Raw genomic sequence first — 24,372 nt, 5'->3', positions numbered from 1 at the left:
GTCAACGCTTGACCTGAGATCGTCTGACTGTCAGACATGTGATTTGACCCACCAGAACCTCTTGATTCATTCTGCAGGAAGCTTAGGACATTTTGAATGTTTTACGTCTGCTCACAAGTACTGAGGGAAATTTAGTTCAGTATAAAGGTGGATCGATTGCTTTGTCTCTCTGTCTGTCAATATGACAATATCATGGATAGAAGACTTGTATTTAGCCGGAAGCAACAGTTTGACATTAAAAACATCTTAATTCTGGATTTGTTTCAACACATGGCTTTTCACTTCACAAGACATTAATTGATGGACTGGAGTCGTGTGGCTTACTTGTGGACTATTGTGATGTTTTTATCAGCTGTTTGGATTCTGACGGCACCCATTCACTGCAGAGGATCCATTGATGAGTAAGTGATGTAATGCTAAATTTATCCAAATCTGTTACGGTGAAGAAACAAACTCATCTACATCTTGGATGGCCTGAAGGTGAGTAACTTTTCAGCAATTTTTTTTTAGCAGGTAACGGGTGAAAAAAAATAATGCACCAACAGTCGCTTATAAAGCACTTTGCTTATCTACACTATAAAAACTGTTTTGTCAAATAACCTAAAAATTAACTTTATGCAGAAACATCTAAATGAACAGCTTTTCTTCAAGTCAGATATATTATTTAATATGTCTGAATAAACCTGAATATTGTGTTTCACGGCCCCTTACAGTAGCAACTGCAATTTTTACAATGAAATAGATTTGAGAATACACTGTTTTCAGAATGTGATGTGACTAATACTAAGTTGTACTAGGTACATTCACATGCCAAGAATGAACTATCTACTGGCCAAGTTAATGCACTGAACATCAAAACTCATTCTTAATTAACATCTCTTTGCCAATAAAAAGTGTTTTTTTAAAAACAATCCATTGCATGTTACTTGTAGTAAACAAATGATAGAAGAATGAGATAACACTTTGCATTACACATAAATACACATATTAGATGTTCCTGTAATTATTACAATAATACTAATAATGACGTGCAAATCACAAGCAGTTCCGCAACACAATTAAGTACTGTTCATTAGAATTACAGTACTATATAATTACACAATTATGGGAACGCTGTAATGTATGATCAAATATTAAAATGCAGTTATGAGCATCACAACAGGGCGTGGGCCTTTCCAGTACATGCCAACTATCTCAGAGAGAATGCGTCAGGCAATGACATGCCAGGAATGAAAAATCAATCGTCTGTCCTTTGCTTAATTTCATGTATATAAGTGCATAGATTTACATACACATTAAATAAGTGCCAGAAAAAAGACAAGAAAAAAATAAAATAAACAATAACAAGGGCGTTATTGCTGATCCACATCACCAGCACAAGGATGCCGAGCATCACTGCTTGCGGATGCTGATGATGCTGATGCTGATCTCTGGATGTGTTTGAGGACATCACAGACACATAAACAGCGCTGATGGTCACATATGACCCGCTTATAAGAATAAAAATGCCAGAAGAAAAGGAAACCCCGCGCACACTCGAGAGAAATACTGCGTGTCTTACCTGCATCCCGGAGGGGAGAGGGAATGGAAGGTGGAGAGAGAAAACATCTCTGCTCTGTCCGCCATCTTCTTAGTGACTCAAAAACAGAGACTGCAGATGCAGATGTCCGCAGCCCATCCACAGACGCTGGAGAAGCGGATATTAAATATGATCTCGCTAATTTCTTTCCTTCTCGGCCACACTGACTGCTGTCGCCCGCTGGGAATCAAACCGTCAAAACGGTCCAATAGCTGATCCAAAGAAATAAGAGTCAGATTAGGCACATAGGTGGCGATGTATTGATATCGATTATCTTGTGTTTCAGTCACACACCTGCTGATGAACCAGTGCGCTGTTCGGCGTGATCTGCGCGCTTCTGATGATGCTGATGCTGATGAGGGAGGGGGCAGAGGCGCGTGCATGGATCTCACAGAAATAGAACGAGCGGGTAGAATTCCACTGAACATTTAACGGGGCCTATAAGTGGGTGTGGCTTAGACGAGGTCCAGAGGTTGTCTGTGATTGGACAGGTTGATGGGTCAATTCGAATTATTAATAATAATAATTTATTGAATTGTTTTTATGTCTGCACTGTTCATCGAATTAAATGTCGATTCAAGTTCTCAATGCCGTTTTCAGGTGTAAATGATTGTCCAGGGGATCATTCCACAAACTGAGTGTCTTTTTCTGCTTAAAAAAGAAAAAGGAAATTAAAGAATTTACATCCTTTCAAAAGGTAATTATGACAGTTGTTTAATATATTATATACATAATTTTAATAACCTGGGGAATAAACTGCAAATTTTACAGCGTTTTATGCATTATTTTATTAAGATTTTTATTTAATTAAAAAAGTAAAAGCAGGTGTCGTTGTTTATACTTTTCTCTTTTTTTTCTTTTTTTTTAAACACAGACAATAAACTAAATATTCTAAGAGGGTTACAATACATGCGATTCTGAAAATATAAATATTACATAGAAGAATCTCACAAGTAGACTTCTTGAATTCTGCGTTATGTTAAGTAACTCAAATATAGCTACTATATAATAAATATTTAAATATATTTATTTGAAAATATACATTAATGAATGTTAAATTTTGCAAGGAATAGTGATTAAATAATAATAAACTTAATACAAAAAGAGTCAACCAAAAGCACTAAATATTGGCTAGCTAGAAGTTTGGGGGAAATTTCTTTTACAAAATTATAAAACCAGGTTCAAAACACTTCCATAATAAGTAATTATTTCTTCAAAGTGATAACAAAAGGAGCAAATCGTTGAAATACTGTCTTTAAAGTTTAAACATATTTGTCAGGCACAAAAAAAGCCCCCATTTTTCAGAATAAACCTGATATTACGTGCCAGTTACTTTTCTTTGAGCAGGGCGAGATGGACGCATCATACGGGCTTCGTATGTGATTATGACATGCGAACTTATTAAAATAATAATAATAATAATAATAATAAAGTTTGCTAGGTGCGGATGCTTTTGTATGTCAGAAACTAATTATTGAAATTAATAGATTTTGAGCCTCCAAGCGCCATCTAGAGGATGAACGTTTCTGTTTCTTTTGAAATAGTTAGTAGCTAGTTAATTGCTCAATAATCGGCCTCCGAATCCCGTTCAGGAGCTACGTAAGATTTTGCAGCACGATGTTGCGAGTGGTCAGAACACAGAGAGACTCCCTCTGCCGAAAATTGACCGTTCAGTCATTACAGTCACTCTATCAACTCATGTGCTTTCAGCTCTCTAAAACCAATTATGTAATAACTCGCCAATATTTAACAGCCTAATTATACGTTTAAGCACAAAATAATATTAATTCTCTTAGTAGTTAATTATTTATGAAATAACACCTCAAAAGTACTAGAAAGTACCATGGTGATAGGCTACTACATTTTTGGACGTATAGCCTATATAGGGCATATGGACATATGCTTTTTAAAGTAGCCTACCTCAGAATAACGTAAGTTGTTGTAAATTTAATATTTTTATTATTTTAAAAAAGTATGCACAGAATGTTCATATGAAAGATTGTGGAAATGTAATTCTCTGGGATGTGGGGATAGGCAGTAAACTAACAGGTTTATTATCAAGCACAGCATTTTTGCTCATATCAATAAACAGGTGTCTATGTAACGATCATGAAGTATCATTTAGTTGGATCATTTACCCTCGTTCCGCCGCAGAGGAGCTGTTCAGTGAGTGGTGCTGAAAGCCTTGCTCACAGTAAGAGAAACAGTGGTGGAAGTGAGTAATGCAGGGAACACGGTGTGCTGCAGTTCAGATATGAAGGTCGTTTTAGGACGTGGGGTTTCCTGCACAGACAAAATATTTGCTGACGATTTCATTTGAAGATCAATGTGAATGTATGTTTCTCGGTGTGTTAGACTGTGAGAGATGAATTCTCCTTACAGTACTTAAATTTCAGCTGCATATAGTGCTGTAAGAGCTGATCATAAAATTATATGAAGTTTAATCTTTAAAGTAACAGCAGCATATTTCAGGAGAGCAATGCCTCTTACACCAGGCTGGTTTTAAGAAACATAATTTTTAAATAGGCATTAAGGCCTGATGTTCATTGATTTAAATCTGGTAGCTGTTTTTAGGTGATACAATGGAAGGCCACGTGATGATTTAAAGTTCCTAAAACTTGGCTTTTCTTCTGATAAACAATAACAGAGCGTTACCCATACAAACACTATCACACTAACACACATTACATTAAAATAACCCTACAAATATTTGCTAAACAGTATACAATGTAACGTAAAACTGAAAATATGATGGCTTGTGAATGATAGGAATTCTGGGAATGCCCCTTTCCACATAAACAAGGGTGCACAGAAGTGGTGCGCAGATGCGCGACCAAAATAAATGCGCTGCATGTGTAAATAAGTTCAGACCGCTCATTTGCGCATCTACATTGCTGTCAGCTGTTAATGTACATTCACCGTTTTAGATCGACTAACTGTAATACTGTATAAGATTTCCGTTCAAACTGAAAGCATAAATCTAGGCTATGCGTCACGGTTTCAGCGCAAAACTCAAAACATTTCATTCATTGACGCTCTTCACTCGACAGCGCTATAAGCAACTGTCCACAGCCCTCTGCCAGTGCATTCATGAAATTAACAGTTGGATGTGCCAAATCTTTCTTCAATTAGACAAAGAGAAAACTGAAGTAATTGCGTTTGAAAACAAAGATGAATTTCTCAAGGTGAATGCATATCTTGATTCTAGGGATCAAACAACAATAACAAGTCAAGTCAAGAATATCGGCGTGATCTTGGAGTAAAACCAATGACTTAATCAGCTCCTATCTCAAAAACACTGCAAGAATTAGATGTTTTGTTTAATACCAGTCAAAATTGTTCATGCCTTTATCACCAGCAGGTGCACTGTTATAATGGTCTCCTCACCGGGCTTCCCAAAAAGACCATTTGTCAGCAACTTTTATTCATCACCTTTTATTCTTAGCTGTTTAATTAATTTCTTGCTTTTATTGTTGATTATTTTAATTATATTAATTCCTTTTATATATTACTATTGTGTATGAAATGTGCTATATAAATAAAGCTTCCTTGCCTACTCTAAAATTATCATATTTTTATTTAATACTCACTTTTTATCTTAAAATATAATAGTATTATGAAAGTCTATTTATCATTTAGTCTATTATTTTATTTAAAATACGAAATAAAGTGCAATAATAGTATTATCACTATCATTATTTTATTTTCATAGTTATATTTAATGAGTCACGCTATGTGCAGTGTGAGCACCAAACCAGATCTCCAGGTGCTCTCATATGTGCACCCCTGCATATTCCATTGTTTAATGTATTTTTGTTCTCAATAATAAGGCAAATCATAATTGTATATTTCTAAAAATAAAAAAAAAACACATTTTACAATATTTACAGTGGAAGTTAATTAATTAATAGATTTTATTGTGACATTATACTTTTCAATATGCTAACATATCGTAGTGTCCTAAATTAACTACACTTCCCACTACTCATTGTAGTCGTGTAAGAACCGACCTATCAGCGCTCTGACTTTTAGGGGGCGGTACTAGAAATGTGTTACGTGCCGCGGTATTCAAAACTGATTGGTTAAAATAAACGTCAATCTTCTTAAGTCAATCTGCAGTGAAAACGCTAGCGGTTACTTCAAGGAAGTAGTGGAAGTTGAAGTGGGAGGATATTTATTTGACAGCAGCCTTTACAGTTTGGTAATACGTCTGCGTATTTAATATAACAGTTAAGCAAAGGTCATGTGTTTAAAATAGCGAGTAAATTTTTTCTATCTAACGGTGGTTTCTCTCGCGGTAAACGGTGTCTGATATCGCGAGCGCTCTTGACAGTGGTGCATGTGCGTCTATTCACGCTCAGTTAAAGCTGTTTCTCGGGCGGATAGGTCTGCCTACTTAGGGTTTCAGTTTTCTCACTTTCTTTAAGGAGCATTGGATTTCTACTGCGTAAGATTATGAATTCGGGCCACAATGTGGAGCGCGTGAGTGATGGAGCTGGAAGTGCAGGCAGATGCGTTGAGGATGACGCGCATTCAGACAGACCTGCAGGCGGAGAGTCACTGATGGTGGCCGAAGAGAGACATCCGAGATCTGCCAGTCCCCGCGGTGTGAACGGGGACGATGACTCTGAAGCGGAGTCCCACCAGGACGGCCGTAACGTGGCTGTGGACCCGGATACTAGAAGGAGGGCGTTTAGCTGGTGCCGTGACTTTCTTTCCGGATCATGGAAGGCTATATCTGTAAATGACTTTCAGATCAAAATAGTCAGGTGATCAAACTATTTATAAAAGACCTTACAGATATTTAGGTTTCAAAATGATTTCATTTAACTTTTCATATTTAAAATAATAAAACCAACATTTAATGTGATTTGTCCTATAGTGTGTGTGTGTGTGTGTGTATACATACAGTATAGTGTATGTAATGTATGTATGCATGTGACTGTGTATAGATTTATATTTCTACTACACACACACCTTACATATACATATAAATAAAGTGAAATACTGTTTTTTTTTGTGCACACAGTGGAGGACTCAGTAACCTGCTGTACATGTGCAGTTTACCCGATGATGTTGAGCCCACCGGAGTCGAACCTCGACGAGTTCTGCTCCGGATCTACGGGGCCATTCTACAGGTGTGCCACCCTGACCATATTACGATAAGAGTGATATGATAAGAGTCCAAATCTTGGGCAAGATATTTATTGCCGAGTGCTGTCAATTCCCTGATGTCATCTAATCATGCTGTGCATGTTTGGCCATATGCATCATGTCTCTGTGTTCACACACACAGGGAGTGGATTCAATTGTTTTGGAAAGTGTGATGTTTGCCATTTTAGCAGAGAGAGAGTTGGGCCCACGTCTCTATGGCATTTTCCCAGAAGGCCGTCTAGAGCAGTACTTGCCCGTGAGTCTTAAATCAAAATCCCTGATCCTATATGCATGGTTTAAAATAAACCTTTAAACACAGCTATACTTGAATAATGCAGTCAAGCTACAGAGAGATTTGCATGCCTTATTAACAGATAAAATATTTCTCATTCCACATATTTCTGTATGCATAATCAAAGAGTGGTATTCAGATCTGTTTCTCTTCCACAGAGTGATCGCTTGCGTACGGAGCAGTTGGGGTTCCCAGAGATCTCAGCTGAAATAGCCAGTAAAATGGCACGATTCCATGGGATGGAGATGCCGTTCAACAAGGAACCCAAATGGCTGTTTGGCACCATTGACCGGTAAAAGTCTCACACTGTCCTGTGTATTTTTTTAAATACATGCTTTTATCCCAGAATATGCAGATTAGTATTTGTTGTGATACTTAAAAACTGTTTAACAATCAAAACATTAGCTGATATTAAGTGTAGAAACACTGGCTGAACCAAAGAGTTTGGCTGTTTGGGAATAGACATTTTTAAACAGACATATTTTGTTGCAATTGTAACCAAGAAAATACAAGCTTTAATTACTTTGTTTATCTAAAGAATAACAGAATGTGCCCCAGATAACAGAATCGAGCTAGTGTAAGAAATCTGCCTTAATGTGTTTTTGTAATTATATTTAAAAATAATCAGAAGGTGGTTTATCATGTTTGCTGTGTATATTTATATTGGCATCAGTGTTGAAATGACTTTGTTCTTCTGAACAGGTACATGGAACAAGTTAAAACAATAAAATTTGTGCGTGAAGCTCACATCAAGAAATTCAACAAGCTAATTAAGTATGATCTTCCTGCAGAACTGGAGAATCTGAGGTGAGAAAAGATGGTATGTAAATAAAAAGAATTGAAAGGGTGAATGGAAAGCATGTTGTGATACTCAAACTTCCAGATAACAGCAAACGGCCAAGGTCATTGAATTCATAAAGTATTTAAGTGTAGGCTATGTATACACTACCAGTCCGAAGTTTGGGGTTGGAAAGTTATTTTTTAAGTTTCTCATGTTCACCAATGCTACATTTATTTGATAAAAAAATACAGTAAAACAGTAATATTGTGAAATATTAAAACAATTTAAAATAACTGTTTTCTATTTTAATATATTGCAAAATGTAATTTATTCCTGTGATCAAAGCAGAATTTTCAGCATCATTACTCCAATATTCAGTGTCACATGATCCTTCAGAAATCATTCTAATATATATTAAGTATTCATTTCTTTCAAAGAAAAAAAATCTCTGTGCATACTCAGCTTGCTTGGTCAATCACACACACACACACACACACACACACACACACGCGCACACACGCGTGCGTGATTGAGAAACTTTTCTCTGAATTAAGTGCTTGTCTAGTGTTCTGCTTGTGTTCCTGTCCATTTTTTGCACTTTTTGTTCAATGGGCTTTTAAACAATAAAAACAATCATTTTAAAAGCAGGTTTACAAGAGCAATGTGATAAAGTAGCACTTAACCATGTGCTGTCTCTCTCTGTCAGGTCACTGCTGACAGCTACTCCCTCTCCAGTCGTGTTCTGTCATAATGACGTACAGGAAGGTAAGCAATCTCACATTTACATTCATACACACATTCCAGAGTTCTGGCAGCTGTCTAATCTGGTGATCTTATACAGGTCTGTCAGTCACTGTTGTGTTGTACCATTATGCAACACATCTGCGCTTTCACCTATAAAATCATTCTTTGTTCTTCAGGCAATATCCTCATGTTGGATGGCCGGGAGAATTCATCTGACAAACTAATGCTTATTGATTTTGAATACAGCAGCTATAACTACAGGTAAAACTACACTATATAACATACATGTGCTTATCATTTTATAGTTTATAATAAATGCAGCTCTGATGAATTTGGTCTGCTCTGAGTGTAGAGGCTTCGATTTTGGGAATCATTTCTGTGAATGGATATATGACTACACGTATGACCAGTGGCCCTTCTACAAGGCAAAGGTGGAGAATTACCCTAACAGACAACAGCAGGTGAGTCACAGCATGCTCCCCCACACACTACAGTACTGCCTATCATTAATGGCCTTAATATTACACAAGATGAGACAAGCAAAAAAACAACAACTCTTAACAAAGGTCCATTTCTAAATGATCAACTGAAAGACAAAATATCAGTTTATTTGGATATTGTGTTGTACAAATCCAAATAAGCTTAACAAATAAAACACAGGATAGAAAGTAAAATTGAGGATCAGTATAATATGCCAGACTATTATTATTATTAATTTTTTTTAATACTTTTTTTCTTATGCACATGCAATAGAGCCTCATCATAAATTATATTTGACATTAATCTGTGCTTGGTAGTTGTCTAACAAATTGATGTCAAATGACTTGTCATACAGTTGTAAGAGATCATTTGTGTTGGACATAATGTACATGTAGTTTGGTAATGCTGTCATCTAGCGGAAAGTTTTGGAACTGACGTGACATAAAAAGTGTGTCAAAGGTTATCACAATAAGGTCAGCAGCTTGACTGATACAATGTTAATATTTAACAGAATCATAAATCACTTAGAAATCAACAAAATCATTCCTCATTAAACATCAAAAAAAAACAGTACCTTTTAAATATCAAAACAAAATAGATATTCCTATGAATATTATTTTGAGCCTGTTTGTGGTTTGTTTTCAGTTACATTTTATCAGACACTATCTGTCAGAAAGGAGGGGTGTTGCACCTGCAGACCAAGCCAGGATAGAAGAGGACATGATCATTGAGGCAAACCGGTATGAATCGTATTTACTATCAGACTTTTATTGACATAACATGCGAAAAACGCTACTGTGTACCATTTGATGAATTTTCACCTTTACCCAGTAACCTTTCCATCTGTTTGTCTCAAAATCACATGCACACAAACAGGTTTGCCCTAGCGTCTCATTTCCTCTGGGGTTTGTGGTCCATTATTCAAGCCAAGATCTCCAAAATCGAGTTTGGATACATGGTAAACACACACAAACAGATTATAAACCTCACAATATCACATATTTTTTAATCCTTGTATAATGATTTTTTAGGACTGTCATTGCTTGATAGTTAATAAAATGAATTTCATATCAGTTACGGCCAGTACAGTACAGCATCTAAATTATATAAATATTCATTCATACATTCATATAAATTTTGTAGTACACGTCCATGTTATTTGTCAATTACCCAAAAACAGATGAATACACTTAAATTCTAAGGGGGGCGGTGAAACAGCATCATAGTTATGTATACAGCAAACATAAGTATGCATACAGAACAAATCCCTTCTGTTCATCACTGATCTGAAGGCCATTCCACCTCATTTCTGTCTCTGTCTCTTTTTGGTTTTCCCCAGGACTATGCACAGCACAGGTTTGACACATACTTCAAACAGAAGAAGCTCTTTTCCTAAATCGCACTTGCAGCATGAGCTTCAGGATATCATTTTGCATCACCTATTGTTTAGGTATAGTTTTTTTTTTAACCATTCAAGAAAGGGCACAGTACAAACAATCAAGACTTTTTAAATAACGGTTAATCCTGGGGAACATTAATCTTAAATCATGAAAAAGTCCAAAGAGACCCTGCCTTAAATTCACATTGTAGGGTTTTATAGTTGTTTTTGTCCCTTCCAAAAAACTTGTGGTAAAATGTTACAAATTATCTGCAACTTGTGACTGAAACCTAGATATAATTCTTCTTGTACAGTTTGTACGTCTTCATTGTACAAGGCAAACTGTAAAATTAATTTTGTCAGTTTATTTATTACAATGTAACTACATTTTTTGAATATTTAATGTGTGTTTACATTTTATCTAACTTGTGTGTGGTCAACATTATCTATTAATTCTATCAAGAATCAATCCATCCATCATAATTTCTGTGTAAACCACAGGGTCCAAATGATGTCGTCTCATTTTTGTGTCCTAGATTCATATACTATATTTGTTTGTCTCGTCATCTGAAACCAAAAACAATGTAGTAGTTTGCTTATTTTTCCTCCCCCAGAGTTTAAAAATATTCATCATATTGGATAAGGATGCAGATCATATTGCATCCTTCCAAATATTAACATACTGTGAAATACATTACACGTCTTTTTTTAAACATTGAGTCACTGTCAATTCGTTTCAGAATGGCACATAAAATACTCTTTTTCTATGATATGATTTGATGGCTATATTTCATTTAACTTTAAATTGAAAAAAATATTAATAATTGGAAATAATGTTTTGAGCTATGCTTTTGTGTTTTATTTAGGATTTGACCAGTCTTTGCTCTTTCATATTGATATGTGGCAATAACTAATGTCTGCAGCCATCTACTAAACATTTTTATATAGGTTTATATACAGTTTGAACTGCACATTAAGGAAATGCCACCTCAAGAACAGAAGTTTAATTACTAACAAATGCCTCTGTCCCATTTCTAAACACAAAGTTATTTTATGTAACTGTTGATGTGGTTTTCTGTTTTTGATTGTTTTATGCTTATTTATATTTTTTACTTGTCCAAAGCAAGTATACTGTATTTTAAGTTCAACCAAATGGTAAAACCATCTCTGTATAAGTCTTCAACTGAAAAGTGTCAAAAGAAGAAAAATACAAATAAAGGATAGTAGCATTATACAGTGAATCAGTGGGATCATCAGCTTAAGAATCCAGGTATTTTGTAGGAATCATGTTGGAGAATCTGAATGGTCAAACTGATGCTCTTGTATTTGTCCCTGTCTATAAACAATTGTATCTGTATAATTTTCACAATGTTTTATTTCCTGTATTAGCAAGTTCAGAGACAAAAAGAACATTGAGAGACCATGAATGTTGGAGGCTAGACCAATTTAACATGCTTCCAATATCACTGTTGATATTGAATCTGTGATTCTTAATATTGAGTTAAGAAGCAATGACACTGTTAGAAGCAATGTTCATTTCTGTAATTGCTTTGGCCAATTCAAGTTATACTGTAGACTCGTCTCTGGTATGTTTCCTTTTGTTCTTTGAAAATGCAGGTATCCATTCATTTTGCTCATTAAAAATCATACTGACATTGGTGTGAATATTGTAATTGAACTTGTAAATACAAGTAACTTAAAGATTAACGATCTGAGTTGTTAGCAGAAGGGTTATGAAGGGTTATGAATTCAGTTTCAAGTAGCAATGACCTATGTAGAGATTGTTTGTTAACTTCTGCCATAACATGTCATAGTTTAATATATTTTATGTAAGATAAGAATATGTAAGATAATGCACTATTCAAAACAACTTCTGTGCCAGTTCAAATATTTAATTGAGAAAAACAATGTTTTAAATACATAGAGCCATATTATGTACAGTAATCGAGCATCATCAGTTCCCAACATGGTTCAGGTGTTGTGTAATTCAGTAAACTGAACAGAGTGGGCCACCATATTTAGTTTCCTGTTTCAGCAATCCCCTAAAATAGCTCTACTGCGATTGCGTTTGCACACAGGCGCCATATTAAGCCTTGAAAACCTCTATGCATGATCTACCAAAGAAAAAAAGGCTGGATTTATCCTCCATCCACCATGGAATGACATGGCCTTGGCTGGGATTGTGAGTCAGGATTAGCATGATAGTCTAGAAAAGTTCCAAATGCAACATTTTAACTGCATTCAAATTGCAGCTGAAGAGGCATACAAAACTTTTAAGTCCTACAAGTATTAGGGTATTCTACCTAAATGAGAACATGGCTAATGTATGGCAGTTTATAGTTGTGGCATTAATGTACTTTTGCACATTGCTGAAAAGAAGTTTAGAACAGATACAGAGATGTTTGTGCTTCAAAAGTAGTTTAAACTGGGTTCAGTTCAGACAGGCAGATTCTGATGCTGTAGAAGAGAAGTCTGATAACATACAGGCAGACGTCTGGAGAACAAATCAAGAGTACAGGACCTATCGGAACCAGAGCAATGGATCAATGGTAATGGTGCAAACCAGCACACATACTTTCCATGTGAGTATCTACATAGGCATACACCTAAACCACAGACTGTGTAACAACCCTGGCCCACAAACACATGATGTCATGCTTTTCGGCACTTACTTCCAGGTGGATCTGGAGAAGCTTGCAGACTGCAGCGAGTATTTCAAGGCTCTGTCTCACTCCTGCATGAGAGAGACATCCGAACAGCTGGTACACCTTGACCATGTTCCCTCTATAGTCTTCCACAACCTTCTACAATTCTGCTTCCTACAGCAGTTCTGCATTTCTGAAGACCTCCTTGGGGAACACCTACGGGTGAGCACTTACCTGCTTGCTTCCGGGTTCACCAATCGTCTACTGATTGCCCTCTCTCAGGTTCTAACAGAGCACACCTGCTTAGGCTATCTACAGCTGGCTGAGGAACTCTGCAGTGAGGAGCTCCAAGAGACTGTGCTAACATACCTGAGCAAGTATCTATTGGAGCGTTCACACCTGTGCCAGGGCTTGGATCCGCACCTTAAAACTAAGCTTCTCAGATTAAGGTCAAAGGGAACTCCACACTTATGCTGCTTGAGAAAGGAGAACTTGACCTCAAGGAATGACCCAGAAACAGATGCTGCTCGAAAGCTCTTCAGGCTGGAGGAAGACCAGGATTATCGGAAATGGAGTTCTCTCACAGATCTGCCTTTTTGTGCAGATAAGTGGTGCTTTACCACAGCGGTTCTCTATAATTACCTTTATCTCATAGGGGGTTATAGACACCGTGTAAAGAAGGGTTATGAGTTCAAGATGGCTTCCTTCCGCTACAACCCTTTTACCAATCAATGGGTATCAACAGCTCCTCTAATTAAGGTATGAACATTACGATAAAGGTCAATATCTTTGCCAATGATAGTATACTCATCTACTCTTAAGATTTCAAACTGGTCCAAGGTGGTTTACATAGATAGAACTGTACTGCGAGACCATCTTGGTCAAGTTGGTTGGGTCTTGTAGACCACCTTTGACCAGTAACAAACCAGTTTAGCATGTTCCAACCTGATGACCTATAATAGTATAACCTAGCATTGACAGATTTCTGCCTGGAACATGTTGTCCTTTAAGGTCTCATTCACAAAACCCACGTTTCCCAGCTGATAAGTATCAGATATGCAGGAATAAAGGTCATAGTTCAAATGTGACTGTCCATGATCCCTCTCAGCACAGGCGTCACTTCAGTGCAGCTGTGTGTGAGGGGAGAATCTTTGCTGTGGGCGGCTGGTATCTGGATTCCCTTGTGACTCCTGACTCTAGCACAGGCGTCTACACTGCTGTAGAGAGGTACGATCCATGGAAGGACACCTGGGAATTTGTTTCCTCTCTCCCTCTGACAGACTTCCAGTTCAGCCTGTCCCTTTCCCATGATTCCCCACTCACAACCAGCCTGGGACACTGCCTCTATGTACTGGGGAACATCCAGAGAACTGGAGAGAAACTGGTGTTGCGCTACGATACTAGACAAGGTACAATTTGGTGTGATGTAGTCGAGTGATTAAAGATCTGAGGTGGTAACTGAAAGGATCAGACAACATTCAGGGTTGATCCATGAGCTGTTGCCGTTGAGTTCCTTGCTTAAGATGTAAGGTTGCTCAAGGGTGACTCTTAGCCTCTAGCTTTGAAATATGAACTAAGCAGGTTGTTATGTTCATTCAAGTGAAACTTACTTACAGCATATGTCTCCAGATTGTCATATGCATGGATAAATCATTTACAAGATTAATAAGATGCATTCAGAAAATAGAGAGGGTGAATTTCTATTTCATGCTGACTTTAACCTGTCATTCTCTTTGTAACAATGCTCTCTTCCTCTCAGATTGCTGGTGTGAGCTGCTCCCCACACTAACCCGCTCCAGTGCAGACCTCCCCATCTTGAACTTCCTGGGTGCTGCTAATAGTCAGTTGGTTGTAATTGGAGGGAACAATTCTGAAACCATGCTGACATCTTTCTGCGTGGACTCTCATAAGTGGGGCCGTATCAGAGCAATGGAGAGAACCACTTTAATTGGTCAGGGCACCATTCTGCATAATGAGGTCTACATGTCAGGGATGAAGGACAATTCTGTAATTAAACTGAACCTGCATTCACTGTCCCTCTGTCCTCTTCCTTCCCTTCCTGTCACCACCTGCTACGAGAGCCTTTTCCACCTCTACTTCTGACCTTCTTTTTCTTCTTGTTTTATTGCAACAAAATGTAACAAAATATTTCATAAATAAATGTATCAACTTGATTAAAGGAAAGAATTTTGTGAGAATCTGTTATTGTGGCATAATCTTTCTTTGGCATAATTACAGTTTACACAGAATGTGTACACAATTAGTGGTGAGGTTAAGTTTTTCAGAAATGTAATCTTCTGTAATTCAGACCAATTGTTAGCTCACATACTTCAACCGTTTCAGATTTAACAGGGAAAAAAAAAACCATATATATAAAATGAATCATACCAATTTTCAAATCAATCAGAATTAATTCACCTGATAATAAAATGTAAGGGCAAAAAATCCCATAGATTTATTTTGAAAGATGAACCAAACCATATCTAGAGCCCACATTAGTATAGAAACTTTAAAGTGGGATCTTTTAAATTGAATCAGTAAGCAATCATCTAAAATCAATCAGAACACTTTGGCAATCACATTACAACTCCCTGGCATTATGGCAGCAGGTTTTTGACAAGCACCGCCCACATTTTCTTAACAAAATGTACAAATCCAGTTTTCTGCTATTGTCCATCAAGTTCCCTATTATGTAATATTTTAAAAAAAAGGCTCTAAGATGCCTGATCTATTACATAACACACTTACAAGCCTCACTTCAAAGATACTTTATAAAGACACATTTACATAAAGTCTCTCAATCTCAACTATCGTCAGAGGGCTCTGGCATGTAGCCGTGGGATATTTCCAGCTGCACTGTTAAGATTTGGGCCTGTGTTTGATCATACAGTGTGTGTACTGACTGTAACGCCACCAGTTTAACTCTGCCCTGAAAGTATCCAGTTACACACATAGCATTTATGAGGGTCACTATGTAACAGATAGTTTAGAGAGAAGAACAGGTAGTTCAAGAAGAAAGCAACACTCACAGAAAACAGGCAACTGGCAAAATAAAGGAAAACAGAGAGGGAGGGAGAGGAGAAAGTTTGAGTAGAAGAGGAGATAACTAGTCACTGAGCTACAGACTTCCTCCCAGAGTGGATGAGGAGTCGACTGAAGGGCACAAGAGTGAAGAACAGTTAACTCCCATAAAGGACATTCCAGCCCTAGTGAAAGAAAATTGGATCTTTTTATCCATTAAGTTTCTTCTGACTTACAGTGTTTGACTTACAGTGTTTGCAGGTAATGTAAATTCATTATTTGTCTTATTAAAATCCTTTAGAGACACTCTGAATCTTTCTGTTTGATAATCTTTCATGATTGTGCTAAACTGAGTTTTGTGTATTTGCATCAGAGTCTGTCTTGTCTAGCTGTCTCTGTAAAATTATTTTGGTGATCGCAAATATTTTCTTAGTAGTAAATATTTAGCAACTGTTAAAGTTTTACTAAAGAACAATTTTTAAATATGCATTTCATTGTAATGTTTTATTGCATATTTGTGTTTGAACGTGGCATACTGTTTATATTAGCCTAATGATCAACAAAATTTACCATTCACAAATATAGCGATGTCTGCCAAATTTAATATAAAAAGTTTATTTTAAGCATACAAAATACATAGTCTATTAAAAAAATAATATATTATCTACGCAGTCATGCATCAGATGTCACGTGTGTTTTGGCCAGTGTCACTGAAATCACATAAGAGCTCAGTCCTCTCAGGTGTCCTGCTATGTTATTTCTGACCGTTCAACTTTGCCCCACTTCTTCTGACTGCAGTCATATGACATGGAAAAAGAAACATAAGCTTGACCGTGGCACTGCATTACTGAACTCTGTGACTCCAGAGGGATACAGGTCCTTTGTAGTCCATAGTTTCTCATAAATGTATTTTTGTCATTTATCAGAATCTTATAACCTAGAAGAGACTTAATAAGACAGGAATTTTATTAAAGCATATTCTCCTTGGAGAATGGTGATTGATCTTAATAAATCTCCCGTTCATAAATTTCATGGGATATTTCCAGCTGATCTGGACCTGTCTTTGATCTTACAGTGTGCAAATTTCCCCTGCCAGGGTTCAAACTCAAGCATTCCATAAGGACATAAATTCTCTGGATTTTATTAGAATTTAAGCAGTTTAAGATTTTTTTTTTTTTTACTTATTATTTATTACAATACATTGATCACAAAAACATTCAACCTTAGGTTAAGTGTAACAAATAGCACAATGGTGATAATCCATCAGTTATCCAGACCATAACCTTTCACATACTAGCCCAGATCTTTCCACTAGCCTACACCAGCTGAGCTGAAATGGCATGTAAACAATGCATACACTGAGTGTTTACAAATGGTACTTTATGATGACCCATCTCTTTCCTCAGGCTGTGCTTTAAGCCTGTAAAATGGCAGAAGCTCATCAGGCAGTGGCATTTCAGTTCACTGTCACACCTGATGGCATTGACCATGTCTGTTGTTTTCAGCTTTAATGGACAAGATAGACAGACAATCTATCTATCTATCTATCTATCTATCTATCTATCTATCTATCTATCTAACAAAACAAACAAACATATCTATCTATCTATCTATCTATCTATCTATCTATCTATCTATCTATCTATCTATCTATCTATCTATCTATCTATCTGTCTATCTATCTATCTATCTATCTATCTGTCTGTCTATCTGTCTATCTGTCTGTCTGTCTGTCTGTCTGTCTGTCTGTCTCTCTGTCTATTTTTCTATCTATCTATCTAATAAAAATTATATTTTATTTTATTTTGAGCAGAACGGTGTTCTCACAGGTGTGTATCCCGCCAGTCCTTCCAGCTGGTTAATTGTAGTTATTGCGATAATGAGCACCATGTATGCCAGGATTGACCCCTCCAGGGGCATGATTGACAGGATCAAGACATCTCTACCTGTGAGGTAATTTATTAACACTTTCATGGAAATGTCAGGTACAACCATGATAGTTATGTATAAACACAGATACATAAATCTAAGCCAGTGTCATCCATGGTTAAAGCAGCTTTGAAACAAACAGTACTAAACAACAACTTGTGAAGAGGGCCTTGTGTAGATTGCATGCATTTAAATAATTTATTAATAAATGTTATTTTAATATATATAACTTTTTAATAATATATATATTTTTTTCCCTATGTAGTGAGTTTATGACTGTTCAGACTCAGATGGTGTTGAGTGCCATCCTGTTTGCCACAGGCCTGTGGTTATCATTCATCTTCCTGCTGCGGTACATCCTGAAAGCTCTCCTGTCCTATCACAGCTGGATCTTTGAGTCACATGGCAAAATGAGCTTCTCTACTAAAATCTGGCTGGTGCGTCTCCCATGAAATTAAATGTATGTATAGTGCAGTTGAAAATGTGGCTAGATTTATGAATCATTCTGTCTGTTTTAGAGTCTTGTAAAGCTGTTGTCTGGTCGGCGACCATTGCTCTACAGCTTTCAGGCATCTCTGCCCCGTCTACCAGTACCAAGCATTGATGACACAATCAGGAGGGTAAAATATACTGATATGTACTTCCCCCTCAGTGAGGCGTCTTGATGGTATATATATATAATATATATATATATATATATATATATATGTATATATATATATATATATGTACTATATATACATACATACACACACACCACACACACATATATATATATGTATATATATATATATATATAATATATATATATATATATATATATATGTATATATAAAGCTATATATACATACATATACATAAATATACATACACACACATACATATACATACACATATATATATATATATATATATATATATATACTTTTCTTTTTTTCTTCTTTTTTTTTGCCATGTGGGTTTGAAATGTCATTCTCATTGGCATACACAAGTATTATTTAAAATGCTGGTATTTATACAACTTAATTGTAAAGTAATATTTGTCATGCTGCTTTTAATTTACGCTGGTTTAAAAAAAAAAGTGCCATTTTGTCTGGTAAAAAAATTGTAATGTTAACATCAGCATAAGTCAGCATAAATTAAAATCATTAAACATTCTTTTTTTTATGCTGCGTTGGAGTATTACACTCTGTTTTTGGCTGTTTTCCTTTATGTTATTTCTTCTTTTCATTGTTTTAGTATCTGGAATCTGTTCGACCTCTTCTGGATGATGAGCAATATAAACAGATGGAGACTGTTGCTAATGACTTCAAAAAGGATCCTGCACCCAAATTCCAAAAACACCTCAAACTCAAATCCTGGTGGGCCACAAATTATGTAAGCAAACAAAGCCAGATATCTTCTACATGAGTGGACTATAAATCAGTGGAAATGCTCTTATAATTACTGGCAATCTAACAGGTCTGTCATTGCGTGTGTTAACAGGTGAGTGACTGGTGGGAGGAGTATATCTACCTGAGAGGACGGGACCCCATCATGGTCAACAGCAACTTCTACACAATGGTGAGCAGACATCTTCATGTAGCATATCTCTTACAGTGTAACCACAAGGCTTTTACGTAGGCCTAATTAGTTTTTAATCAAACCTATCAGGCACTGAGAATGTTGCCCATGAATTGGCTTGGAATGCAGTTTTCATTCCTGTGTTGACATACTTCCTATTGAAACAGGAGTATGCAGAGAATCTTTTTATTTTAAAAAGTCAGTTTTATTTTATTTAAATCAAGGCCGTGAAGCACAGACACAAGGTGGTTTTGAGGTTAGATTGGCATTTAAAATTTGTATTATTTTATAAGAGAAAAATACTGTACATTTTAAATCATTATAAGTTTGCCTTAAGTTAATTTTGTCAATTTTAAGTACAACACTAGCAGAAAATGGAATAAAAGCCAGCAAAGTCCAGTTTTGATCTCTGAATGCATTTTGAAAGTTGAAAACCTGACAGGTGACAAAACAATAATTAGTGACTCAAACAGTTACTTAAATTGAAATCTCAAATATAAAAAATAATCAATCATGGAAAGGCGAAATTCATGTGAGCTAAATTTAAAAGAGGTCCATGGCTCCACCAGCTGACTAACTATGGAAAAAGCAGTTGACCTTCATAAACATTTTTTTTTTTAATAGCTATTGCTTTTTAATAGCCTCATTTATTAAAACTGTTTCCATTACTCTCTTTCCACTTGCCAGGATTTGCTCTATGTGATCCCTACACACAGACAGGCTGCACGCGCAGGAAATGTAGTTCATGCCATGCTGCAGTATCGGCGTAAGCTGGAGCGAGGAGAACTCACCCCGGTACTGACAAACACAAAATAGCGTTTTCATCCACAACAATGAATTGCCATGCAAAATATAAATATAGGAAAGTTTCCCATCATGCCCTCTGTTCTCTCTTGTCAGCTGAGAGCTCTTGGGATTGTCCCCATGTGCTCCTTTCAGTATGAGAGGATGTTCAACACCACCCGTATTCCTGGCATTGAGACTGGTAATGACATTTTTCCTATATTTCCAGCTTTACATACTACTTAACGGTAGGCCTACAGATTCATAGATGCTTATTTTAAACCATGACATGATGGTTTCTTATACTGATATGTTCATGCTCAGATTTCGTGCAGCATCTGAAGGACAGGAAGCACTTGGTTGTGTACCATCGTGGCCGTTTCTTTAAGGTGTGGCTATACTATGGTGGTCGCCACCTTTGGCCCTCAGAGCTTGAGTTGCAGTTTCAACGTATCCTGGATGACAAGTCTGAACCTCAACCAGGAGAGCTCAAGCTGCCTTCACTGACTGCCGGGAACAGGTGAAGATGACCTCGCTATAGTCCTGCGACTGTGTACTAGACCAGAGGTTTTCAAAATGAGGTCCAGGAGGCAGTTTGAACAGACTCTCTTCTGTGGAACCCATAAGAAGATATTCTGAAGAATGCTGGAAACCAAACCATTTTAATTCCCATTGACTTCCAATGTATTGGACAAAAAAAATACAACGGAAGTCAGTGGGAACTGAAACTGTTTACTAAAATTCTACAAAATATCTGGTTTTATGTTCTACAAAAGAAAGTAGTACATGTTTGGAACAAAACGAGAGTGAATAAATGCTGAATGAAATCTTCTGCTTTAACACATATCCAGGGTTCCCTGGGCCAGGGCCCGTTTAAAGTACTTCACTGAGGGCATCAACCAGGCATCTCTGGAGGCCATTGAAACAGCTGCATTTTTTCTGACCCTGGACGATGAAGCACATGGATACGATCCAGAGAACAAACGGTCCCTAGACCTCAATGCCAAATCACTACTGCATGGAAAGTGCTATGACAGGTAGGAACCAGTGTTATTTCAAGTATTATTTTCAAGGTATTTATTCATATTTTGTTAATAGCACTGTATTTGCTTTCATTTTTATGTTTTCAGTTTTTATTTTTAAATTTTTTGTAATTTTCTTATGTTCATTTTTGTTAGTTTTTAATATTTATATTTAGCTTTATCTTATATGAAATTTATTAATGTAAGCACTTTAGTACTAGTTTTTTATTTTAGCTTTATTTCATTAATGAAAAAGTTTTTCAGTATAAAATAGTTGACATTTTTGTTAATGACAGCAACGCTGCAAGTAACACTTTTAAGTCTCATTAACTGATAATTATTTTTGGTGAGCATGACCAGTTGCACGTCTACACATCTGAAACATCTTCTCTCGCCTGTCAGGTGGTTTGATAAATCCTTCACTTTGATTGTCTACAAGAATGGTAAAATTGGTGTCAACACTGAGCATTCATGGGCTGACTCCCCTATCATAGGACATATGTGGGAGGTAAACAATCAATAATAATAACTGCAAATACGTTTATTTTAAATGACACTATTGGGCTGTAAGAATTAACATGCATTTTAACTTTCTGTTTAGTATGTTTTAGCCACAGACTGTTTCCAGCTAGGATATACTGCGGAGGGACATTGCAAAGGAGATATCAACAAAAGTCTGGCAACCCCTACCAGACTACAATGGGACATCCCAAAAGCGGTATAAATTAACTAATAATAATGGACTATTATAAAGAACTAATTCTAATGGGTTTTATGTCCTGGCATCCATCCTGATAACTGTAAAATAATTTCTACACTGATAAGTGATTAAAGTTCCTTATGTCTTTCTCAGTGCCAGGAGATTATTGAAAGTTCATATATGATTGCAAAGGGAATTGCTAATGATGTGGATTTCCATGGCTGCTTGTTTAACGAGTTTGGGAAGGGCCTGATAAAGAAATGCAGAACAAGTCCGGATGCTTTTATCCAGCTGGCACTGCAGCTAGCTCATTATAGGGTACAAGCCACACATATTTACGTATAATCCCTCTGCAATAATGTGTCTGTATATTGTGAACAAACTGTTTAATGAAGGATGTTTGTTGGAGTAGGACAAGGGTGAATTTTGTCTGACTTATGAATCGTCCATGACGCGCATGTTCCGCGAGGGCCGGACGGAAACTGTGCGCTCATGCACCTGTGAGTCCACGGCGTTTGTAAGAGCAATGGAGGACGAGAGCACCACGGTGAGAGCAATATATAAAAAGTTAAAAACAAGTTTTTAGTTACCTATATATATATATATATATATATATATATATATATATATATATATATATATATATATATATATAGGTAAACTAAAAACTTGTTTTGCATAATGCTGCATTCACATTAAAAGATTTCAGCATTTTTCAAGACCACTGTTTAAAAATCCAGTGGAATATCAGCACTTAAGCAATGGTATATGCTTTGATTTGAAAATCTGTATTAATTTGAATCTTTCTGAAATTTAAATTGACCTGTCTGACTTTTTCTTGTTTACCAGAATGAGCAAAGGTTGGCGCTCTTCAAAAAAGCTGCAGATAAACATCAGAACATGTACCGCCTGGCCATGACAGGAGCCGGGATCGACCGCCATCTCTTCTGCCTCTACATTGTGTCCAAAGTAATGGGCATTGACTCACCCTTCCTCAAACAGGTCTGTAGAAGTCCGTTCATGAGTGTAGAATATGACATACCTGTTTAGTTTTGCTTAAGTCAAGGACATCTTCTTTTAACAGGTTTTGTCAGAGCCCTGGCGCCTCTCCACCAGTCAGACCCCTCAACAGCAGCTCAATCTCATCGACATCCAGAAGTTTCCCAAATATGTGGGAGCTGGAGGCGGGTTTGGGCCTGTGCGTCTCACTCACACCCCTACAGTACACAACGTGTCATTGCAACAAGTTTAGTGAATGAATGAACCTGGCATTTGATGATTTTTCATTGAAAGCTTTTTATATGCAGGTTGCTGATGATGGTTATGGTGTTTCTTACATCATTGTCGCCGAGAATCTCATTACATTCCACATTTCCAGCAAGTTCTCCAGCCCCGAGACGGTAAGAGAATTTCAAACGTTGTTATTTTTCCTAAGTGCCACTTGTGAATACATGATCCTGACAAACAAATTGCATTTAATATTGAATTCATCATTACAGTTTTATTATTTGGTCATTTGAGGATTTTAATTTTATATAAAAAAAAAAAAATCACTTTTATAGTTCTTGGTGCAAACAAGCCTTTTTAACGTAATAACACAAAGTTCAGATGCTGATCAAACAGGAAAAATTAACGATTTGAGTGTATCCAAAAGTACATGCAAAATAAATAAGTACAAATAAAAAATTCTGTCATCAATCTCAAATATTTCAGAGCTCATGACTTCTGTGAAACAAAACAAAACTGTTAAAGAAAATTCTGGATTAAATATGAATCCAGTTATTATTATGTATACATATGCTGATTTAGTATCACTATAGTACACTTTTGAATCTGTTCCTTATCTTCCTCTCTGTCCTCAGGACTCGTTCCGCTTTGGGCAGAACATCAGACAGGCCATGCTGGACATAAGAGCTCTATTTAACCTGAAAGAGAAGAAGATGTGACTCCTAAAAACAGAAAGCTTCAATTTCAAAGCTGACCCAAACTGAAAGCACCAGTTTAAAGATAATAATCTGAACAAGCACCACAAATAGCAACCAGTAGGTTATGTTAGTATTAAATAAACATGTATATAATATATACATTTATAGTGAATCAGTGCATCAGATATTTTAGAGCAAAAGGGATCTATGTTGGGGAAAAGAAAGTGTAAAAACACATACTGTATTTAATTGTAAATATTTTAGCATGTAGTCTTTGGCAAATCACTGTAAATATTTAATCTGTGCATATTTACTTCTAAAATGTTGAATTTACTCTGCACTTAATTAAACTGAAAAACTGTACATCTGGATCTTA

At 36.4% G+C, this 24,372-nt stretch overlaps 4 protein-coding genes across 5 annotated transcripts in view; 3 read left to right on the top strand and 1 right to left on the bottom strand.

Moving 5' to 3' along the window:
* Positions 1 to 1,975, bottom strand: part of LOC109109449 (C-Jun-amino-terminal kinase-interacting protein 2-like) — a 28,416-nt gene extending 26,441 nt beyond the window's left edge. The window contains exon 1 of the mRNA XM_042775606.1: positions 1,562 to 1,975. Coding sequence (XP_042631540.1) covers positions 1,562 to 1,626 — 65 coding nt within the window. The 5' untranslated portion in view covers positions 1,627 to 1,975. The remainder of the gene's footprint in view (positions 1 to 1,561) is intronic.
* A 3,721-nt stretch (positions 1,976 to 5,696) lies between these two features.
* Positions 5,697 to 12,063, top strand: LOC109108897 (choline/ethanolamine kinase-like). The gene is made up of 11 exons (XM_042775605.1): positions 5,697 to 6,348; positions 6,609 to 6,717; positions 6,876 to 6,989; positions 7,184 to 7,317; positions 7,728 to 7,832; positions 8,513 to 8,571; positions 8,727 to 8,811; positions 8,903 to 9,011; positions 9,676 to 9,770; positions 9,907 to 9,988; positions 10,370 to 12,063. Exons 1-11 carry the CDS (start codon positions 6,035 to 6,037, stop codon positions 10,424 to 10,426), a joined length of 1,263 nt encoding a protein of 420 aa, XP_042631539.1. The 5' UTR covers positions 5,697 to 6,034; the 3' UTR covers positions 10,427 to 12,063.
* Positions 12,064 to 12,178: 115 nt separating this feature from the next.
* On the top strand, positions 12,179 to 15,179 carry LOC109108894 (kelch-like protein 42). Of its 2 annotated transcripts, XM_019122005.2 has the most exons (4): positions 12,179 to 12,990; positions 13,087 to 13,812; positions 14,162 to 14,462; positions 14,813 to 15,179. In XM_019122005.2, the coding sequence occupies exons 1-4, from the start codon at positions 12,724 to 12,726 to the stop codon at positions 15,154 to 15,156; spliced, it is 1,638 nt and encodes a 545-aa protein (XP_018977550.1). In that variant the 5' UTR covers positions 12,179 to 12,723; the 3' UTR covers positions 15,157 to 15,179. The 2 variants fall into 2 exon arrangements, with proteins under 2 accessions (XP_018977550.1, XP_018977549.1); XM_019122004.2 differs by having other exon boundaries at positions 12,179 to 13,812.
* An 870-nt stretch (positions 15,180 to 16,049) lies between these two features.
* Positions 16,050 to 24,359, top strand: LOC109108895 (carnitine O-palmitoyltransferase 1, liver isoform-like). Its single transcript, XM_042775603.1, has 20 exons — positions 16,050 to 16,335; positions 17,481 to 17,562; positions 17,642 to 17,695; positions 17,853 to 18,027; positions 18,269 to 18,440; positions 18,522 to 18,623; positions 19,243 to 19,380; positions 19,489 to 19,566; positions 20,254 to 20,361; positions 20,467 to 20,551; positions 20,674 to 20,869; positions 21,201 to 21,386; positions 21,774 to 21,879; positions 21,973 to 22,089; positions 22,225 to 22,389; positions 22,484 to 22,618; positions 22,921 to 23,073; positions 23,156 to 23,269; positions 23,379 to 23,471; positions 23,934 to 24,359. The coding sequence occupies exons 2-20, from the start codon at positions 17,502 to 17,504 to the stop codon at positions 24,015 to 24,017; spliced, it is 2,322 nt and encodes a 773-aa protein (XP_042631537.1). The 5' UTR covers positions 16,050 to 16,335; positions 17,481 to 17,501; the 3' UTR covers positions 24,018 to 24,359.
* Positions 24,360 to 24,372: the final 13 nt, after the last annotated feature.

This window comes from Cyprinus carpio, chromosome A18 (genome assembly GCF_018340385.1).
Source record: "Cyprinus carpio isolate SPL01 chromosome A18, ASM1834038v1, whole genome shotgun sequence".
NCBI lineage: Eukaryota > Metazoa > Chordata > Actinopteri > Cypriniformes > Cyprinidae > Cyprinus > Cyprinus carpio.
This window is presented reverse-complemented; position numbering and strand designations above follow the sequence as displayed.